Source organism: Chanodichthys erythropterus, chromosome 16, assembly GCF_024489055.1.
Source record: "Chanodichthys erythropterus isolate Z2021 chromosome 16, ASM2448905v1, whole genome shotgun sequence".
NCBI lineage: Eukaryota > Metazoa > Chordata > Actinopteri > Cypriniformes > Xenocyprididae > Chanodichthys > Chanodichthys erythropterus.
In genome coordinates, this window is record NC_090236.1 from 39,061,526 (window position 1) to 39,083,448 (window position 21,923).

General features: G+C 36.0%; 2 protein-coding genes across 6 annotated transcripts in view; both read left to right on the forward strand.

Annotated features, from left to right (window-relative positions):
* The window catches only part of LOC137002553 (NLR family CARD domain-containing protein 3-like), a 140,375-nt gene that overhangs the window by 53,139 nt on the left and 65,313 nt on the right, over positions 1–21,923 (forward strand). The gene's annotated exons all lie outside the window — the stretch shown is intronic.
* LOC137003027 (ribonuclease inhibitor-like) lies at positions 8,955–20,797 on the forward strand. The gene is made up of 6 exons (XM_067363034.1): positions 8,955–8,962; positions 10,632–10,805; positions 12,248–12,421; positions 13,844–14,014; positions 15,660–15,833; positions 20,758–20,797. The coding sequence occupies exons 1-6, from the start codon at positions 8,955–8,957 to the stop codon at positions 20,795–20,797; spliced, it is 741 nt and encodes a 246-aa protein (XP_067219135.1).

Here is a 21,923-nt window from a genome sequence, read left to right on the forward strand (position 1 = left end):
TTTCATATTAATTATACTGGATTATAACTCAACAATTATAATCATCTGCCAAATTTATCCTTGATAATTCCATGTTGTTTTGGTTGAGTTTAATGATAATGCTGTCCTAAACCTATAACAGACTCAAAGCCCTAAAGAGAGAGCACACGCTTTCGACGTGCACTTTTGAGAACACTAAGGAAAGAGCGCGTTCTCTTCGCCTGATGGACACTTCAAACACACGTTTGCACTGTCTGTTTGGTTTACCTGTTTACACGTTCATAACGAGCGTTTTGTCTGACTCAAAACGCACGTATTCGATGCCCATTTTCGTTATGATAAACGCACGTCAAAAACGCGCGTTTTTTGTCACTCCAAAGCGCACGTCAAGAACGCGCGTTTTAATATCATTAAAGGTAGCGTTTAGGTTTAGGTTTAAGCGTTTAGGTACACAAAAACGCGCGTTCTTGACGCGCGTTTTCCATGATACCAAAGCGCGCGTTAAGAACGCGCGTTCTTAACGCAAATCACACGCGTCAGTGTGCAATCAGACGTCCGACCAGGCGTTTGTGAGTACTTTGGCTTGCCATAGTTGAGCGCGCGAGCCATCGGCGATTGAGAGCACTCAGTGTGGGTATGAGGAGAGCAAGCAAGTGAAACGTTGCACAGGTGAAAGAGAACATCTGCGCACATCCAAATAAACTTCTTTTAAATGCAAAATTGACTTTCTTTCGCTCAAAATACTTTTTTATTTTTTTTTATTTACTTTTTTAATTATTTGCGAGACGAACATTTCTCTGCAAAACTCAGTTCACGCCCTTTTGCGCGCTCAAAATATGATCTTGCGCACGCGGAATTGTGGCACAAATGTAATTCCATAGGAACAAGACTTTCAAAAGACTAAAACTGAGGAACAGCCACCGGACACAGGTTTTGTGGATGTTTACAGCACAATGATGCCACCCACCAGAGGATCGCGGTGAATCACATAATCCGTAGCCGTTTGGGGTCAGTTCATTAAAAAGAAGGCCATCAGATTCCCTATGCCAGGTTTCTGTTAAGCATATAATGTCCAGCTTGTAGTCTGTAATTATATCTGCCAAAAACGAAGCCTTGTTATTTATAGAACGCACATGTATGAGCATCGATTTCAGCAGACACGAAGAAGCCGGTGAGTCTGACGATGTCTCATTTCGCTATTTAATATATTCATATCTGATTCACCACGTGATATAGTTCAGATGTGTGTGTGGAAATGATGCATTGTGACTGCAGAACTTTTAGAGATGTTTAAAATTGTGCAAAACAATCCCGAACCCTGTTGAGGTCCTGTTATAAAACACATGCAGACAGTATTACTGTAATTTAACATGAATAGTTAGTATGTTCCTACATTGAAACCGTTAACAATTTATTTATTTTTTTATATAATTGATAATGACGCTCTGCTCTGGTCCAGGTTAAGTTATTCATGAAGTAGAAATATAATTAAACTTTGAAGCATTTTAAACTTTGTGGCTGTAAAATAGTTTCATATGCTGGAATCTGACAAATCTTTGCTGTGAAACAAGACAGAAGTGAGAACAGACTAAAAAACAGTGTAACAAATTGTCATGAATGGAGAATACAATAACACTGTCTTTAATCACAAATCTAACATGTAGGAGAGATAAAACACAACCACTTCAACATAAATGACAGAACAATGAACAGACAGAACTAAGAGTTTAAATACACAGACAGAGTAATCAAGGTAAAACTGAACAGCTGCAGGAACTAATTAACAACAAGAACACTAACTAGGGAACACACACAGACAGCAACACCATGATAATAAAACACAACAAAACTGTTACACTAATAGATTATTCTGAAATGTTACATTTATACTGGACTAATGGTACTTTTCACTAAATCTTCTTTTATTAAGGAAAATGTGTATTTAGAGATGTGAAAGTAAATGTGGCGAAAGAGAAGATTATAGTTGTTAAATTGGACTATCTAGACCAGAGCAGGTGAAAATAGTCCATTTAAATATTAATTTTTCTATTGTTTCTGTATTCATCCTATATATTAATCTACAGTGATAAATTTACTTATTTTTGGGAGTGAGGACGGATCCAGACTTGGATTGTAACTAGTATCCTCAAATGCTCCTGTCTTGGTTTGTTCGTTTATATCATTAAGTTTCCATGTTTTTGCTGGTTTATTAGTGACATTTATTCATGATTCATTTAACTCACACATGAACTGAACATGGATTTGAGTCATTTTCTCTTTCTGTTTTCAGTCTGTGTGGATGCAGTATTACAGAGAAACAGTGTGTCATCCTGACTTCAGCTCTGAAATCAAACCCGTCACACCTGAGAGAGCTGAACCTGAGCTGGAATGAACTAGGAGACTCTGGAGTGAAAAACCTCAGTGATCTACTGATGAACCCACAATTCAAGCTGGAGAAACTACAGTTAGTATCATTATACTGTATTTACTGTTTAGTTTATTTTAAGTCAACAGGGCACAAGTCACATCATTTGTAGCGCTGCATCTCCATCTGAAGAAAGATTCAGAAATGGTTTTAGTTAAAGGATTAGTTCACTTTCAAATGAAAATTAGCCCAAGCTTTACTCACCCTCAAGGCATCCTAGGTGTAAATGACTTTCTTCTTTCTGATGGACATAATCAAAGAAATATTCATAAATATCCTGACAGATCTGAGCTTTATAATGGCAGTGAACAGGATCAGTGAGTATGAGCTGAAGAAAGTGTCTCCATCCACATCCATCCATCATAAACGTACTCCACACGGCTCCAGGGGGTTAATAAAGGCCTTCTGAAGTGAAGCGATGTGTTTGTGTAAAAAAAAATCCATATTTAACAAGTTATGAAATCAAATATCGAGCTTCCACCAGATTCAAGTAATAAAGAAAGTGTTTTTTACTTCATAATTTGTTTAAGTATAGATATTTTTTACACAAACACATCGTTTCTCTTCAGAAGGCCTTTATTAACCCCTGGAGTAAGATGACCAGATTCCTGAAATAGAAACCAGGGATATTTCCTATTTGAGTGGCCAAATATCACAGATAGTTTGATGATTAGGATTTTTGGTCTGGTTTTAATACAATTCACCAAAAACTATTACACTATTAATAGTAACCATTGTAAAAGCAGTTCAAAACAATATGCCTGTTATAACAAAAGTATGACTTTACAAAAGCACTTTACAACAAATAAAAATATAAGAAGATGAGATAAATAAAATGGCATTTAACAAATATTTGTTTTCATTTTCACAATCTGTTTTTTTTTTAAAACTATTATTTTGCATTTTAGACACATTTTAAGCACCAAGTGTATTATTATTTACTTTATTATTACTATTTAATATATTCATATCTGATTCTACCTTTTAAAATTGTGCAAAACAATCCCGCACCCTGTTGAGGTCCTGTTATAAAACACATGCAGACAGTATTACTGTAATTTAACATGAATAGTTAGTATGTTCCTACATTGAAACCGTTAACAATGTTTTTTTTTTTTTTTTTTTTAATTGATAATGACGCTCTGCTCTGGTCCAGGTTAAGTTATTCATGAAGTAGAAATATAATTAAACTTTGAAGCATTTTAAACTTTGTGGCTGTAAAATAGTTTCATATGCTGGAATCTGACAAATCTTTGCTGTGAAACAAGACAGAAGTGAGAACAGACTAAAAACAGTGTAACAAATTGTCATGAATGGCTGGTTGTAATGAAGCTCACGATGATGGAGAATACAATAACACTGTCTTTAATCACAAATCTAACATGTAGGAGAGATAAAACACAACCACTTCAACATAAACGACAGAACAATGAACAGACAGAACTAAGAGTTTAAATACACAGACAGAGTAATCAAGGTAAAACTGAACAGCTGCAGGAAATAATTAACAGCAAGAACACTAACTAGGGAACACACACAGACAGCAACACCATGATAATAAAACACAACAAAACTGATACACAAATAGATTATTCTGAAATGTTACATTTATACTGGACTAATGGTACTTTTCACCAGTGATGGGAATAAGGGCGTTATAAATAAACAGCGTTACTAACGCCGTTACTTTTTTCAGTAACGAGTAATCATCAAACAAATTACTTTTTCTCCCATTACAATGCCGTTACCGTTACTGACAAAAAAAATGCCGCGTTACTATAATTGAGCTGACTGAAGCGGTTTTCATCCGAGTAGGCTCTCTCTCAGCCATAAGACCTGCAAAGTTTTTTCTCTGGTGTGTGCTGCGGTTAGTCATACACAAATATAATTTTAAAATGAAAATAATAATGAACGATGCTCTGTGTGTCTGATCCACATCAGGGAGGGGGATGAGTGGTTTTATCCAGTGTTGGGTAAGTTACTTCAAAAAAGTAATTACTTATTACAAATTACATCATCAATGCTGTATTTAAAATACTTTTTAAATTACTGTCTGAAAAGTAATTTAATTACTCAATAAGGAACTTACTAATTACTTAAAATCCCTATAAACCTTGACCGGATAGACAATAGAAAGGAAACTTTTAATAATTTAGTCAAACATGGAAAAGTCTTTTATAACTTTTAAAAACATTTTAACTTTATTAAAACATATAGCCTACTATACTAATTTTATTTACTTTATAATAATTACATTTCTTTTAGTAACGAATAGGGATGTCACTATACCAAAAATTTAGTAGTCTGTACCGATACCACCAAAAGTGCAAAATACTCTATACCACTGTAGAAATATATAAAAAAATAAAATAAAACGATGCTATATTTTATTGTTCCAGGGAGTTTTAATAGAAAAAATACCACAAATTGAATAATCAAATATAAAATAACTCTGCATAGTCATAACTGTATAAATTACATATAGATTAATCCTTATTAAAGCTTTTCTTTTGTTGTTTATCATTTATAATACAGACAGCTAATAGTAGACAGTAGCATGTTTTAAAGGCTGCTGTAAGACCTAATGGATGGAGACAATGCTGTTACACATGCTGTTCACATTCACACAACCATCGTAAATATACGCCAAAACGGTCAATTTGACATAACTTTGTTTGAAAGTTTGTGTAATAAACAGCAAAAAATTGACACTCGCGAGAGGTGGCTGTGTGTGTGCGCTTTGGCTGACTGAAGACCGTCTCTCAGAGAGCGCACGCTTTTTTTTCTCCCTAGGACATAGCATACATTTTACCATCAAAAAAGTGAAGTGATTAGAATATTTACATTCTGCAAAACAGCCACTCGCTTCTGCCGACATCTTCAGACAGCAACTGCACAGCCAACTGGTGCGAAGTTTCGAACTTACGTGCAACTGCACTACAACGATTTTAAAGAGGCAGCGATCACTTTTACCTTTAGACGACAAATTTAGATTTTAAATTCAGTATTGATTTAAACAAAACTGTTGAACTAATTTACAGTATGTAACTTAATAAAACAGTACGCTTTAAAATCATAATTGTAGTACATTGCGTTGTTTTAAACCCAAAACATCTTACTTAAACATTCTTCATTAACACTTATCCAGGCTATGTCATTTTAAAAAAAGAAGTAGTTTCAATGTAGCTAGCTACTTTTTGTTAGTAACTTGTAGTGTAGCTAACTACATTTTCAGAAGGGTAGCTTGACTGTAGTTTAATTACTTTAATTTATGAGTAGCTTGTCAAACTTCAGTTTCAGAGTAGCTTCCCCAACACTGAGTAGAAGTATAGATAAGCATAAGCAAATTCTAATAATAAACAGCACAGCATACATAGCAATAGTGTAAACAACATCACACGGCACACAGCTTACATTTCCTTTGTATGCAAATGTTCACACAAGCTTTAAAATACAACATTGAAAGATTCTTGACAATGAATACCCAGGTTACAACATGAATCCAACAAGCTAAGGAGTACTTGATAGTCTTGTATATACACATGTACACTCATATAACGTCTCCAAATACAACACCATGATCTAACAAAACACCAAAAACCATTCATTTAAAAAAAAAAAAAAACACTTACAGACAATGCCTTTTCCAAGAGTAAGTAAAGTGTGGATGGAGATTGGTATCGTCTGTGTGCACTCTCAAACATCTCACACAAAATGGCTGAACAGCACATGCTCTACTTAAATATAGGCATGTCACCCCTAGGGGTTGCTAAATTGTGAAACTAAAGCTGAGAACAGCATATGAACAGTAATCCCTTACTTTACTTTTTCAGTGGATATGTAATTTAATTACACAACCATCAAAGAGATGCAGAGATTTCTCGGTTTCACTAACTTTTACAGGCGATTCTTGCGTAACTTTAGCTCCATCGCAGCCCCTCTTACTTCAGTGTCCAAGGGAGGGAAAGGTAGTTTAACTTGGTCTCCAGAAGCTGACAGGGCTTTCAATCATCTGAAAGAATGTTTCTCCACGGCACCCATATTACATCACCCTGATCCTGAGTTCATGGTTGAGATCGATGCTTCAAGCACTGGGGTTGTAGCTATCCCCTCGCAACGTCATGGTAATCCATCCAAACTCTTCCCCCGTGCTTACTTCTCCCACAAACTCAATCAAGCAAAACAGAATTATGATGTGGGGAACTGCAAACTTCTTGCAATGAAAACAGCCTTCGAGGAGTGGCGGCATTGGCTAGAGGGGGCCAAATACCCCTTCTTAGTCCTCACTGATCATCACAACCTTGAATATCTTTGCTCAAAAGGATCCTCATTCTGTCGACCCCACATTACAGACTCTGTTGCTTCAAGCGCATCATTCTGTGCACAAGATGCGCATAAGCGCTCAGTGACGCTCTGTATTGAGTCTTTCATAATCATAGTCATGAATGGAGTCTAATGTTCGCTATGGCAGAATTTATTCGGGAAATGCATTTCCATCTCCTATTATTCCCATAAACTCTTTTTAGCACAAGTCAAAAATCACCTCAAGTGAGTGTAAACTTTTTTTTGTGACTTTTTTTCTGAAATTTGGTGATTTCATTGCTCGTTTCTGATGCTGTACTTTAAAATGTGCATAAAAACAGGGTGATGGAAACATAGCTAATGTGTGTCTTTCTCCATGTTACCTGCACCTGGATATCCTTGTTGATTTGTCAGCAAAAGTCTGCAGGATGAAGCTAAACATGTTAGTTGATCATTATAGATCTGAGTCATTGTCTTTTCACTTTCTGTCTTCAGTCTGAGTTACTGCAGAATTACAGAGAAACAGTGTGTCATCCTGACTTCAGCTCTGAAATCAAACCTGTCACACCTGAGAGAGCTGGACCTGAGCAGAAAAAGAGCATTAAACTTTGAAGCATTTTAAAGGGTTCACCCAAAAATGAAAATTCTGTCATTTATTACTCACCCTCATGCCATTTCACACCTGTAAATCTGTCGTTAACCTTCGGAACACAAATTAAGATATTTTAGTTGAAATTCGATGGCTCTGTGAGGCTTTCATAGGGAGCAATGGAATGTTCCTCTATCAAGATCCATAAAGGTACTAAAAACACATTTAAATCAGTTCATGTGAGTAAAAAACTAAATAACGACTTATTTAGTGATGGCCGATTTCAAAACACTGCTTCGGGAAGCATCGGATCATAAATGAATCAGTGTGTCGAATCTGCTGTTCGGAGCACCAAAGTCACGTGGTTTCAGCAGTTTGACACACGATCTGATTCATGATTCGAGACACTGATTCATTTATGCTCTGAAGTTTCCTGAAGCAGTGTTTTGAAATCGGCCATCATTAAATAAGTCGTTATTTTGTTTTTTTGGCGCACCAAAAAATATTCTCGTCACTTTATAATATTAATATTGAACCACTGTAAATGACAGAATTTTCATTTTTGGGTGAACTAACCCTTTAAACTTTGTTGGTTGTAAAATTGTTTCATATGCTGGAATCTGACAAATCTTTGCTGTGAAACAAGACTAGTGAGAACAGACTAAATAACAGTGAGTACATTTACATGGACAACAATATTCCGATATTAACACGATTAAGACAATACTCTGATTAAGAAACTACCATGTAAACAGCGATTTTTGATTAATCTCTATTAATCGAAGTACACTCGATTGTACAATAGTATATTTCTGTTATTTCAAGTTATACCGAACTGAAGACGTGAAGACGTTTGACTTCCTGTGTATATAATATGACAAATGTCGATAGTTTTATTAAATTAAATGGTGAAATGTTCATAAAGTGACGCTAAGAGCAGCTCTACAGATGAAGTTCATGTATGGTGAGTGAGACAGCAGACACTGAAATCATCGCGAGCTTAAAGTCCTTCCCAGATGACGTCAGTTTGACGGCTTGGGTTGAAAACGCTTAAACCACTTCCCTGCAACCGTTCATCTGCTATGAGCGAAAGATGGACAGGAGGAGCGCTAAAGTAAACTCTGCCCTCTATTCAATATTCTGTTTCACTTGGAAATACGTCACAACACTGGAGAAAAGTCGTTTGCAACTTCCGGTTCACGCAGACTTTAAGTATGTGTACTAGTAGACAATAGCAGTAATTTTTAGCTTTAATATTCGCAGACACTAGTCTGTATCGATATCTGATTGATTGTACAGCCCTACTTTTGATTTATTCATCCAAAGAATTGCTAAATTCCATGACGTTCCGCTTTATACAGTAAGTTCTATTTGTGACTGGATTCTGTGATTTCATCCGTGTTTTCTGCATTGTGGAAATCATTTGGCTCTGCATGGTATTTGCAGCATTAAAGAGAGTTAGTTTAGTGAGTTATTTATTGTTGTGTAATAAAGTTGTTTCCATTAGTGTAAGAAGGGTATGCAGTTAATAGAAGTCTGCTCTCTATACACTCTATATAGAGCTTCATTGCCATTGAATAGAGACAGCAGCTGTTTCAGCTCCACACCGGTATAGCGGTTTTTGAAAAATTCATATCGGTCTTGAAACCGGTATACCATATGAACAGGTATACTGCCCAGCACTAGTTACAGTGTGATTGAAGTTTATTTATTTAAGACAGCAGAGCTTATGTTTCATTCTTTATAGCAGTGCACCTTCTGGGGTTTCCCTATTGGTCACATTTTTTTTTATCTAGTTATATAAATAGATATGCAGAAATCTACCTTTTCAACAGAGAATAAAGAATAGAGAGATCAAATAAATAGTTAAAAAGAAACAGTATCTTCAGCACACAGAACTAGTGTAACTGGGTTTCAAGCATAGACTGTAAAAAAATATGGACGTAGTGTCCGTGACGTCTCCCATAGAGTTCTGAACAGCAGTTTTGAAGCGAAAATGAGGCCGCTGCCATCTTAGCAGCGCGTCACTCCCGAATAACTGAAAATGGGCAAAAAGGCGGGACGTAGTTGGAGCCCATGCGACTTGTTGCTGAAACCACACCCTCCTAGCGTGACATGATCATGTTAGCAGGAGCTATCTATCTTAGATACTATCTAAAATATTAATAAAGATAACAATATCATTAGAAAGTACTAAAGGTTTACTGTCAATCTACGTGTTTTTTTTTTTGTTTTGTTTTTTAAGACAACGTTATAGATGCTCCAACACCAGTAGGCTAAATAATTTGTGTGGGGTGTGCAAATAACACAAAAAATCAAATGGGACTTCATACATTTATAATGAAATAGAGATCACGAGATGAATCCAATCTGTGGCACTTGGGTAAAATGTCCATTGCAAAACAAAAAACAGTACTTTTTGTCCATGAAAGCATTAAATCCATTAAATGTTTATATATTATCCATTGTTTGCATTACATATATTCAGAATTATTTGCTCTTCATCATCGTTCTTCAAGAAAGGATGCAATCTGAGCATCGTTTATAATGCAAAACTCTATACGTATCTATATAGGTACCAGATATCTTTATCTCTCAAACTAATGAGCACGTGTCCAAAGTATAATTTTTCAAAATAATGCAGCAGTTTTAGTTGGATCCAAGCAGTGCTGTTGGAGTTGTATATCCTCTTTGTAGTAAATCTCAGGAACAAAACTTTTAGCCAATGCCACGAGGATCCAACAACATGTGTTCTGTTTATCTTCCGCATGCGAGCACATCTACACAGACGCGCATCTGTCTCGACTATTAATGCAGCAATCCATATATTGTATAAAATAATCCAGAAAAAAGGCACAAATACGGCTGAGATGCCAAATTCAGCGGCTGAAATTAGCTGCTGAGGTACCATGACGGCTCACAGACAGCAGCGGCAATCCACCTGTCACTCAAGTGACCACGCCCTTAATTATGCAGGCTTAATATAATTTAAACGGATGAGTTATAAAAAAATTCACCCCCCTCAGAGTTGTCATGAAGGGCAAAATTAGCAGTATACACCAAAACCACAATTTGAACCCGGCTGTAAACATGTTTTTTTTTCTGCTGTAAACTTGGCTGTTTTACCATGATGGTCAATGAGATTCTGCTCCCTTTTGGAGCCTGTCCCTAGCGGCCAGTTGATGAATCGCAGTTTAAGTCACTTCCGTATTGGCTTCACGAGAAACTGGGGGAGGTTACCGCTTGGTTTCAAGAGAGACTATTGGAAACTAAATGCTGCTGAAGCTCTTCAATGATCATCATAGATGTGAACTATTGTTATTTCTCTGTCTTCAGTCTGTGTGAATGCAGTATTACAGAGAAACAGTGTGTCATCCTGACTTCAGCTCTGAAATCAAACCCGTCACACCTGAGAGAGCTGAACTTGAGCAGGAATAAACTAGGAGACTCTGGAGTGAAGCACTTATGTGACGTACTGAAGGACTCACCCTGTAAACTGGAGAGATTGAGGTCAGTAACATTCTTCACATACAAGAATCAAAATGATTAAAATCACTTTAACAGTTTAAACTAAAACACTTTATACTCAGTATCTCACAATGAGTTGAAGTCTGAACTTGAATGGATTATATGCACGGTTACTTCCTGGTTGTCATTTAGCCACCTCGGGCATTTCCGGTGAACTGTTAGCTGTTGTACATTGACACAAATCCATCAATGGTTGACATTTTAATGTTGTATTCATATTTTAATGCAGTTATCACATTTACCTAATTTGCCAATTAACCAGTTTTATTGATTGCAGTAAAGATGAAGCTATTGGGACCGTTTAGTAATGCCGTGACTGTAATTAGACACACACACACATTTCCCCCCCAGCACTTCAAATGTTATTTTTAATGTGATGACCACAAACACAATTTGTTCATCCTTCTGAGATTGTCCCCATTGTAAAACCAAACGTTTAAAAATGTAGGAAATTCAAAATTTGATAGAAAACACTTTTTAAAAAATAAAAAAAGACAATAATTACCACTTTAACCAGCAGGTGGTGGCAAAGTAGCATTTATTTGCGCATATATCAGCCATTTCCTCTAATCGTTTTTCACATCGTTTTTGACTAAATATTAAACATTATAAAATAACTAGGTTTAAAAATACATTTTGTCAATGTGAAGTATGAAGTACTCACAAAATCTTAATAAAAACAATAACTTTTATTATGAATTAATTACACAGAAAGCGAGCACCGCGCTTTCCCTTTATAATCACAGCAGCTGTCAGTCAGTGCAGCGCAAGATCAATGATTTCAGCACACTTTTAAAAACACACATTTTATTCAATTAATCTAACTAAAGTGCACAATAAATATTAAATTTTTGAAGCGTTTTTGCGCATAAAAGTGTGAAAACTGATGGTCGAATTTAGCCGAGGAGGAACACTGAGGTACGACTTTATTTAGTATTTCTATGCTGTCTTACATTTGAATAACTAAATTAATGCTATTCCTGACCATTAAGTGACTATATTCTGATTATAAACTAAGTTTTACACTATATGCTCAACACACCAGCAAATGACTCTCACCTGAGGTTTTCCAGCTGGCTTAATGCGGAAGTTGTAAAGAATGCTCCGTGCATATAGTCCATTAGTCCATTCCCAAACTTTAATTTTCTCATTTTTCGACCATTTTCAGGTTGCTTGTTGTGGATCATTCAGATCAAAGGCTTTCACAGCTGTACAGTTTTAGATAATTGAAATCTTGAAAGTGATGTTGATGTCTAATATGTTAAAGCTCTCTGTGTCTTTTGTTTTCCTCCATATTCAGTTGTCAGTTTTTAGAACTAACTTTCAATACTTTTGTACAAAGAACAAAATAAAATTCACTTTGAGGATTTCTATTGTTCAGGTTTAACTGATTAATCATCTGAATGTTTTCATTCCTGTTCTAGACTCTCTAACTGCAGTGTGACAGAAGAAGGTTATAAAGCTCTGGCTTCAGCTCTGAGATCAAACCCTTCACACCTGATAGAGCTGGATCTCACAGGAAATGATCCTGGACAATCAGGAGTGAAGGAGCTCAGTGATTTACTACAGGATCCAAACTGTCATCTGAAGACACTGAGGTGAGACGGGATGAAATAATGAACAAAACTAGTTATATTCAGGCTAAATATTCATAACAAATATATTATTCTAGTTGTAGCACTCTATACGTCCCTGTGTTTAGAGTACCCTGGGTTCATTTACTGGCTTTCTTTATGAACTTAATGCAGTAAACTCACAACATGTCAACTTAGACAGAAGAATAAATAATCAAATGTTCAAATAATCATTGGTTTCTTTTTACTTTAATTTTCACTTAATTTGAGAAATTGAATATTCAAAAAATGTATTATTTACACTATATTACTTTACAGGACCCACTTATAGTGTCTGTGCATATTTCACACTTTTACACCACTTTACATTCATTTTCTATCAGTTAGTAAACTTCACTGGGCCCAGACTCTTATAAATGTATTAAACTCAAAATAGTCCCAAAATAAATACGGTGCAGGCCTGAACGATGCTCGTGTGCGTTGGGGCATAAAAACAATATTGCCGCTTCACTCTTGATAGAGTCAACAGTGATGGGAAACAATGTGATTACTCACGATTGTAGCTCATATCTAAGTCCAGCGAAAGGATCCACGTGTAGAGTCAAGGACGGAGAAAAACTCGGCTGCATCAGGTACAGACAAAACATCACTGTGCGGTCCCGATCTGGGAATCCAGTGATGCCAGAGGAGCTTTCAGGAATTCCTGGCTACCTGAAGCGCTGTCTGGATATGGGAATCCAGCGCAGCCGGAGGAGCTCAGTCTCCGGTTGTTCTGATCAGTTGAGAATAACAAGTACGTCACAGTCTTGTGTCTGCATTACCCGCACATACACGATTACTAATGTGACAGGAGTTCAACACTTTAACTTCTGTATGAAGTTACATGAACTCACTTCACTTAGTATAACTAAATTAACACCTTTATCCTAACTGTGTCACTCTCCGTGTCGTCTTCGTCCCCACTTCTCTCTCGCTCTCCTCCTGCCCCCGCCCTCTGACCAATCACACATCTCCAAACCGAACTGACATGTGAAAATACACAATCAGAGCCTAAACTTTATACAGTTTCAACAATATAAAGTTATGTTTATAATATAATACTCATGAGGAGTACACATACAATATATATTGAATAAACACAAAAACAATATAAAGATAAATCTTAATTAAAAATAAAAATGTATTTTTTCAACAGGGGTACATAGTTATACAATAAGCTGGACAATTGCATCAGAAACTAAATTTTTTTTAAATAACTATTAGATTTTTTCAAGTATTTATGTATTTATTTGTGTATTTAAATGTTCAAAAATAAAGTTATTTATAATAAAATCTAAATAACTAACTAGAGCTTGTCTTTAGAACAATAATTAAGTTTTTTATCTTATCAATCATGTTTGTAATGCAACAGACATTTAGTTGAGAACTGAATTGACTCTTCTGCAGGTTTTTGAGTGCTGCTGCAGATGAAGCCTGTCAGTATGTGAAGAGAGTTGTGGGTAAAAACCTGTTACTCCAGAGAGAGCTGAATCTGAGTGAACGTGAAATAGGAGACACACGAGTGAATCAGATCGCTGCTCTACTGCGGGATAAACACTGTCGACTCAACACACTGATGTGAGTATTGTTCATTTATTTAAAATATTACATTACTTTTTATTTTAATGTTACTGTAGCTGATAATAATATTTCCTCACAGTATTTCATTTGGAGCAGTTTTTTCTCAGCCTCAACAATGTAAAGTAACAAAATTAAACTGTTCAATTAAAAACACAATTAAAGAGTTACCCTCAAGCTTTAAATATAGAGAAGCTTTATAATAAGACAGTTTGATCATGGGTCAATAATTATTTCAGTTACTGTAGAGGGAGAACAATGATTTTCTTCCAGAGCTCAGAAAACTCTTCAAATAAGTGATAGACTGAAATCAGCTGCACTATAAACACAGAGATGTCTTTCCTAACTTTCACAGGTTAATTCTGTGTAAATTAAATATAAGTGTGTATATATTGATGCTCTTTGTGAACATGACTGCTGAATGTGATCATGTTTACTGATTGCTGGTGTGTAACAAAGTTTTTTTGTGACATCAGAACTGTTCATAAATGCTTTCAATTTAATGTTTGTGTTTCACAAAATGTAAAATGTAAAATTTTGGTCCAGCATATACTGTAACTTTTGAACAAATGCATTTTAAAAATCTGTGATCAGAATCTGCCTGTAATAAGATCCACTGAAGGCAAGTTGACTGAACACAAGTGCAGCTTTACTCTAGTGATGTTACTCCTGATACTGAGGCTTCGAAGCTTGTGTCGAGAACGTCAGGTTCTTCCCGCCGGAGCTCCGTATCGAGGCTTGTATTGTTTTAGTGAAATTACATCACCGTTAAAGTTTGAAGCCTCGTTTGAGTGCAGTGTTTCGAGAAGGGGTTCACATTTGGCAGAACAATGTGTTTTTTCCCTCTAGTGTTACACAAGCACTTCCACTTCTCTCTGTCCAGCTCATCTTAATCACTTTCACTTTTTTATCCGGTTTAAAGAACTTTTTTTCTCGTATCTTCAACAAAAGCATTGTGTTAATGTAACATGAACCACGTAACACACATTTTGATGCTGTCACAAAGTTTTTCCTGCACCATATTTCCATTGACCAGCATGTGTCTTGTCATTGTTTGATTGTCTTCTGCTTCAGGAAATATTTTTATTCCTTAATCTGTTAATGTTCGTTTATACAATTATTCATTGTTCATGTTCGTTCACAGTGGATTAACTAATGTTAACAAAACGTTTGTATTTTAAACTGTATTAGTAAATGTTGAAACTTACATTATTAAATTATTAAATGCTGTTATTAAATGCTGTGCTAGTATTGTCCATCATTGGTTCATGTGAACTAATGTAGTTAATGTTACAAATGAAAGATTGTTGTAAAGTGTCAGTGAGTCGACAATGTGTCTGAAAACAACCGACATAAACACATTTATCCCAGTGATCAAACCAAGGGTGACATTGACACGAAACAACCTTAAAGATTAAATTAAATGAATGAATGTGTAAACTAACATGAATAGATTGATGATTTCAACCTTTGTATTGTTACAGTGTCAGTAGTATATTTAAATGAACAATGTGTCGTCTTTCTCCATGTTACCTGCACCTGGATATCCCTGTTTATTTCTCAGCAAAAGTCTGCTGGATGAAGCTAAACATGTTAGTTGATCATCATAGATCTGAGTCATTGTCTTTTCTCTTTCTGTCTTCAGTCTGAGTTACTGCAGGATTACAGAGAAACAGTGTGTCATCCTGACTTCAGCTCTGAAATCAAACCCGTCACACCTGAGAGAGCTGAACCTGAGCAGGAATAAACTAGGAGACTCTGGAGTGAAAAACCTCAGTGATCTACTGATGAACCCACAATTCAAGCTGGAGAAACTACAGTTAGTATCATTATACTGTATTTACTGTTTAATTTATTTTAAGTCAACAGGGCACAAGTCACATCATTTGTAGCGCTTGTAAGGAAAAGGAGCAAAATTAGCTCAAATGAAATAATAGGAAATTATTAAGAGTTATTTAGTTTACGACCGAGCAATTCATCATATGTGTTGCAGTAAGAAAGGAAATGAGAGAGAAAGAGTTTTAAGAGAGAGAGTGATACGATGAACAGGATTCCTAGCAAAATATGCACTTCAGAAGATCTGACTTGAACGAACCATGAATCATTAATTTAAATGCACCAGTTTCAGCTTTATAATCTGGAGTTACTTGCTTGAGTTGACATTAAGTGTGAATCTTCTCATCGGCGTGCAGAGAAGGGTTTTCCAAGTCTATGATCTGTTGCAGGGTCTTTCAGGTCCAGATTATGTTAGGTAAAAACCAATCACGTTTGAGCTTGCTGGAAAAATGAAAGGAAGTCTTTTTGTCACTGGAGTTAAAGTTGAAGCGGCAAAAGTCATTGGTTGAACTTTGCAGAAACACTTAGAACATGAGACTCTCACGGAAAAGAAAATTAAGTAAAAGAAAAGAAAAGTGAGTGAAAGTTGGATGGCTTGAATGAGCTGCTGGTCTGTTCTTCTTGTTACTCCATGGTTACTCTTTTTTTTCTGCTTACGGTCACTGCTGACTAGTTCACTCCTGGGATATGACCATTTAAACTTAGGTGTTTGTCCCACTTCTGAGAGGATTTTTGGCCAATCAGATATTGTCCTGTTTCAAAAGGTGGCTTTTCTCCGCCCCAATCGTACATAGGTGTTACCTCCGGTCTCTGCTTTAGCAGACAGTACCATTTTAAACATCATTTCTATTAAATGGAATATGATACATTTTACACAGTTTTCATTCAAGCCATGATTTAGACATACATTAGAGATTTACATTCATTCCATATAAGGCATACTTTCAATCAGTCATTCAAAAGTATCACATTTACATGAATTGTGGGTGTTCTAAAGCATAACTGGTTACAGGTAGTATGTGTGGACATGATATAAAATGTATGTAGTTAAAAGATATTTGATAAGTCCATTTCAAATTGTTTGGAACAATTTTGATGCAGTTTTAGTTGTAGAAGTGTCTTTGTTGGTTTTTCTGTAAGGTTAGGTCACCCAGAGAAACAAAAGAGGTCTGCATTGTCTCTCTGTCTCTTTTGATCTGAAGATCAAAGACTCTTTATCTTCTTGGTGACCATTTGGTTTGTCACAAATAGCTTGAGCTTGTCACCTCTCCTTCTGTCAGGAAGCATAGGTGTCGTAAAAGTACAGAGCAGGGTTTTTTTGTAGACGGGCTGGAGCCGAAAATTATATTATATTATTTTATATTTATATTATATATAATATTATATTAGCTTGGGTTTTTTGGAATTATGTTTTGAAAGAATCATCTGAATGATTCATTTGTCTGGTTCGTCCACGGTTCCTACACGCTGCATCTCCATCTGAAGAAAGATTCAGAAATGGTTTTAGTTAAAGGATTAGAAAGCTTTCTAAAGCTAGAAAGATTATAAAGCTATAAAAGCTTCCCTAAAAAAAGAATGTTTTTAAACTGGATTTAAAAATGTGCAAGGATTCTGCATTTCGTATCTCTACAGGCAAGGAATTCCAGAGTTTAGGTGCAAGATTTGAAAAAGCCCAATCACCCATAGATCTCAGGCGAGTTACAGGGACGGTTAAAAGACCAGCATTGACAGATCTAAGATTTCTAACTGGGGTGTAGGGTGTCAATAGTTCAGCCAAATATTGAGGTGCCAAATTATTTAATGTTTTGTAAGTCAGTAGTAAAACTTTAAAATCAATACGGCATTTAACTGGCAGCCAGTGCAGTGATTTAAGAATAGGCGTGATATGCTCTCTTGCACTGGTTCTAGTCAAGATGTGTGCAGCTGAATTTTGTACCAACTGTAATTTGTTGAGAGTAATCAGCCAGCAAATATTTACAGTAGTCAATACAAGAAAAGACAAATGTGTTAATTAGCTTTTCTGCCACAGTAAAAGTTAACATTGTGTGCAATCTGTCAATATTTCTGAGGTGAAAGAAAGATACTTTAACAGTGTTTCTAACCTGTAAGCCGAACGTTAGGTTGGGATCAAATATCACCCCCAGATTTTTTAATTTGTCTTTAAACTGTACAATGGAGTCATCCTGATGTGGTGAACCAATAACAATGAGTTCGGTCTTATCACTGTTAAGGCAGAGAAAGTTGTGAGACATCCACTTCTTTACCTCAGAGATACTTTGAGACAGAGTACAGTAGAGATATCAACATTTACATCTGATTTTGAATGTACATATATCTGTGTGTCATCAGCATAAAAATGAAAGTTAAGACCAAGCGACCTTAAAAGCTGACCAATGGGAAATATATACAGACTAAATAGTAATGGACCAAGTATTGATCCTTGAGGAACACCTGATTTCATAACTCCTACTTCAGATCTTGAACCCCCCAATACAACAAATTGTTTACGGTCAGAGAGATAAGACTTGAACCAGTTCAGAGCAATCTCAGAAACACCAAAAACATACTCAAGACGTGAGAGTAAAGTACAATGATCAATGGTATCGAATGCTGCACTGAGATCAAGTAGAATCAATATAGATATATAACCAGAATCTGAGGCAATTAATAAATCATTTAAATTGTGCAACTTACGGAAACCAGACTGAAGGGGCTCAAATAGTTTGTTCACAGTCAGGTGAGCTTTTAATTGAGGAGCCACAACTTGTTCTAAGATTTTAGAAAGAAAAGGAAGGTTGGAGATGGGGCGAAAATTTTTAAGGTTCTTAAAATCAGCGTTATTTGTCTTTGGCACTGGGGTAACAGCAGCAATTTTAAGTACTGGCACCACACCAGTACTCAGAGAATCATTGAATCATTGACTGTACTCAGTACAGCAGGAGAGAGATTCAAAACATGACCTAAACAAGTTGGTATGGGGTCAACAACAGAAGTGGTTGCTTTCATACTTGAGACAATGTTACGCAGAGACTGTGAGTCCAAAGTAGGAAAGTTGGAAAGTGGAACAGCAGTAAAAACATAACCATTTGATGTGTTAACAGATGACACTTGTACAGTGGCAATATGATTTCATATGTCTTGCTGCTGAAGAACTGTAAAACCTGTTGCACAGATGAGCTGAAGCTGGCACACTGGACATATTATTCCTATAGAACTTTGGGTTGTTTTGCTGACTTGTTATCATTTGTGAGAAATAATCTGACCTAGCAGATACAATTTGTCCCTTATACTCAACCAGACTGTCTTTCCAGGCCTGGTGGTGGACAGTTAAGCTAGACATACGCCATCTACGCTCAATTTACAGCAATGAGCTTTGTAGGATCATAGTTCATCAGTGTACCAGGGCGCATTTCATACAAATAGGCGTGTGACGGTATCAAATTTTCATGTTGCGATTAATTGATGAAGCTTTTATCATGGTATACGGTATTATCACGATATTAAAATAAGTTGCAAAACCATTTTTTGTCATAGTTTAACAGGTTTAAGAACTCTTTTTGTAATAAAACAAAACAACTCTGACTGAAATTTTCAAACAGATTAAAATGCAAAAGAATTAGGCTATAAAGAACAACAGATAACACTTTACTCTATTTAATGCATTAACTAAGATTGAGCAATAGCTACATTTGTTACAGAAAGTGTTATTTTTTGTTAATGTTAGTTTAGAAACACAACTGATCATTGTTAGTTTTATCTCAGGTCCATTAAATAAGTTATTTTGATTTTAGTAATGTTATTAAATAGTAACTAAGAAATTAACATTAATTAATAATAATTAATACTTTATAAGTATTTTTATTGTCAGTTTAGTGATAATGAATTAACATGTTAACTAATGAAGCTGTATGTTTTCAAAGTTTTACTGAACAATAACAAATAATCAGAACATTTCTAATCATTAGGGCATGTTGTAGTCCAGATTAAAATATAAACATGTTTAGGTTTGAAAATAAATATCCTTTTAAGTCTTTTTTAAGTATTCAGTATTTGGTGCTGTGATGAACAACGCTGAGATTACAAAAAAATGAATGGCTGTTTGAAGCATTTTAAAAACTTCACTAGCGCAGTTACTTTGTTTGCACGGTTTCCGTGGTAACCGCTGCACGCTGCTGTTCCATCAGCGCCCTCTGCTGTCAGAGAGTGAACGCGCACTTTCATTCAGCTCGTCTCCTTCACTCGTTCAGTCATGTGCTTCTCGTGCACGTTGGGATTGTTTACATCTGAGCGCGTGTCCTTTTGACGCAGAATACAGCGGTGTTGTGCATTTTATACGATTGATGGGTAAAGTATTCTTAATTGCCTTATAAAAAATTTATAATTGGTAATAAATTATTATTTACGGTATTCTGAAGTGCCGATGATTACAATATCGTGCATATTCATTATCGCGATTTATCGCATTACCGAATATCGGCACAAGTCTACATACAAATGAGACAGATCAAGACTTTAAAGGAGCAAATCTGTCCAAACCAGTAGATAAAATAGAGTATAAGCCAGTTACTTTGTCATTCAACTCCTCAGATAGTAGTCCACAATCAGATGAAGAATTATTATTACTTTCTAGACTAGACTAGACTAGAGCAATTATTAAATATCTTTCTTGTTCCCCCTTTTTTGTTACATATACATGGCTAAAATGTGCCTAATATTTCTATAGGCTAATGAAATAATACCGGCATAAAAAAGAAATTCATTAGGCTATTTTGGGTGCCCCCTCAGCACTTGGTGCCCTACGCACAGTGCGTGATGCGCGTGGTGGGAGCGGCGGCGCTGCTCGAGAGGCTCAATGGATCTCCATTTATGATAGTTTATAGTGAGTGGAACAGTTTTGTTTGTTACAGGACAGTCCATATCGAAGAAGATCACCCGATGGTCAGATAATCCTAACTCTGTGATACACAGGTGAGAAATAAGCAATCCATTTAAGATGACAAGATCTAAAATGCAGCCTTTATTGTGAGTGGGAGAATCCACGAGTTGATGTAGCTCGAAGCTCTCCAATAACGATGCAAAATCTCTTGTGGTTGAACAGTCAGTATTGTCCATGTGAATGTTAAAATCCCCACAATGAAGACTCTCTTGAATTTAAGGATCAACACAGATAGCATATCAGCAAAATCTGTTCTAAAATCCTTATTTCTCTTTGGAGGCCTGTAGATAGTTGCTATAATAGTAGATATCGGTGCACAAATACTATTTGTGCCACAATTCCGCGCGCGCAAGATCATATTTTGAGCACGCAAAAGGGCATTTCACACGCGCATGAACTGAGTTTTGCGGAGAAATGTTCATCTCGCAAATAAAAAAAGTATTTTGAGCAAACGAAAATCAATTTTGCATTTAAAAGAAGTTTATTTGGATGTGCACAGATGTTCTCTTTCACCTGTGCAACGTTTCACTTGCTTGCTCTCCTCATACCCACACTGAGTGCTCTCAATCGCCGATGGCTCGCGCGCTCAACACAACAGAGCGTTACATGTGCCACAATTCCAGCCAATCAGAGATGAGGCTGCTAAATTCTGATTGGCTGGCTTGACAACCCATCACAAGACTCCCTGCTTTACCGACAGAGGAAGAGGAAAAATACATGGTGGAAGAGGCTTTTGTTCAATGGCTTGAACACTATCAAAGTCCCTTTAGGTCTATATAAAGTCTTTGATACTATTTATTTTCAAATTCAAATGTCTACCACTCGAAGTAGATTATTTATTTATTTATTTTAATCAAAATCATATCTTATTATTACATAAAGGCATGTCCCAGTGTTTCCCACACCTCAGTTAACTGGTAAGTAACTTTTGCCCTTTTAATTAGTTAAGAGTGTAAGCAAGGTACAATACTTGCCTCTGGATATTTAAAAATAAAACATATCAAATAAATGCAGAAATGCAATGTAATAACAGTAAAGTAATTATCAAAACACTATTTAGGATGGATAGTATGCACACTGGGATGCAGGCTTGTTCTCCCTCACTGCAAAAAAAAAAAAAAAAAATCTAATTATGTG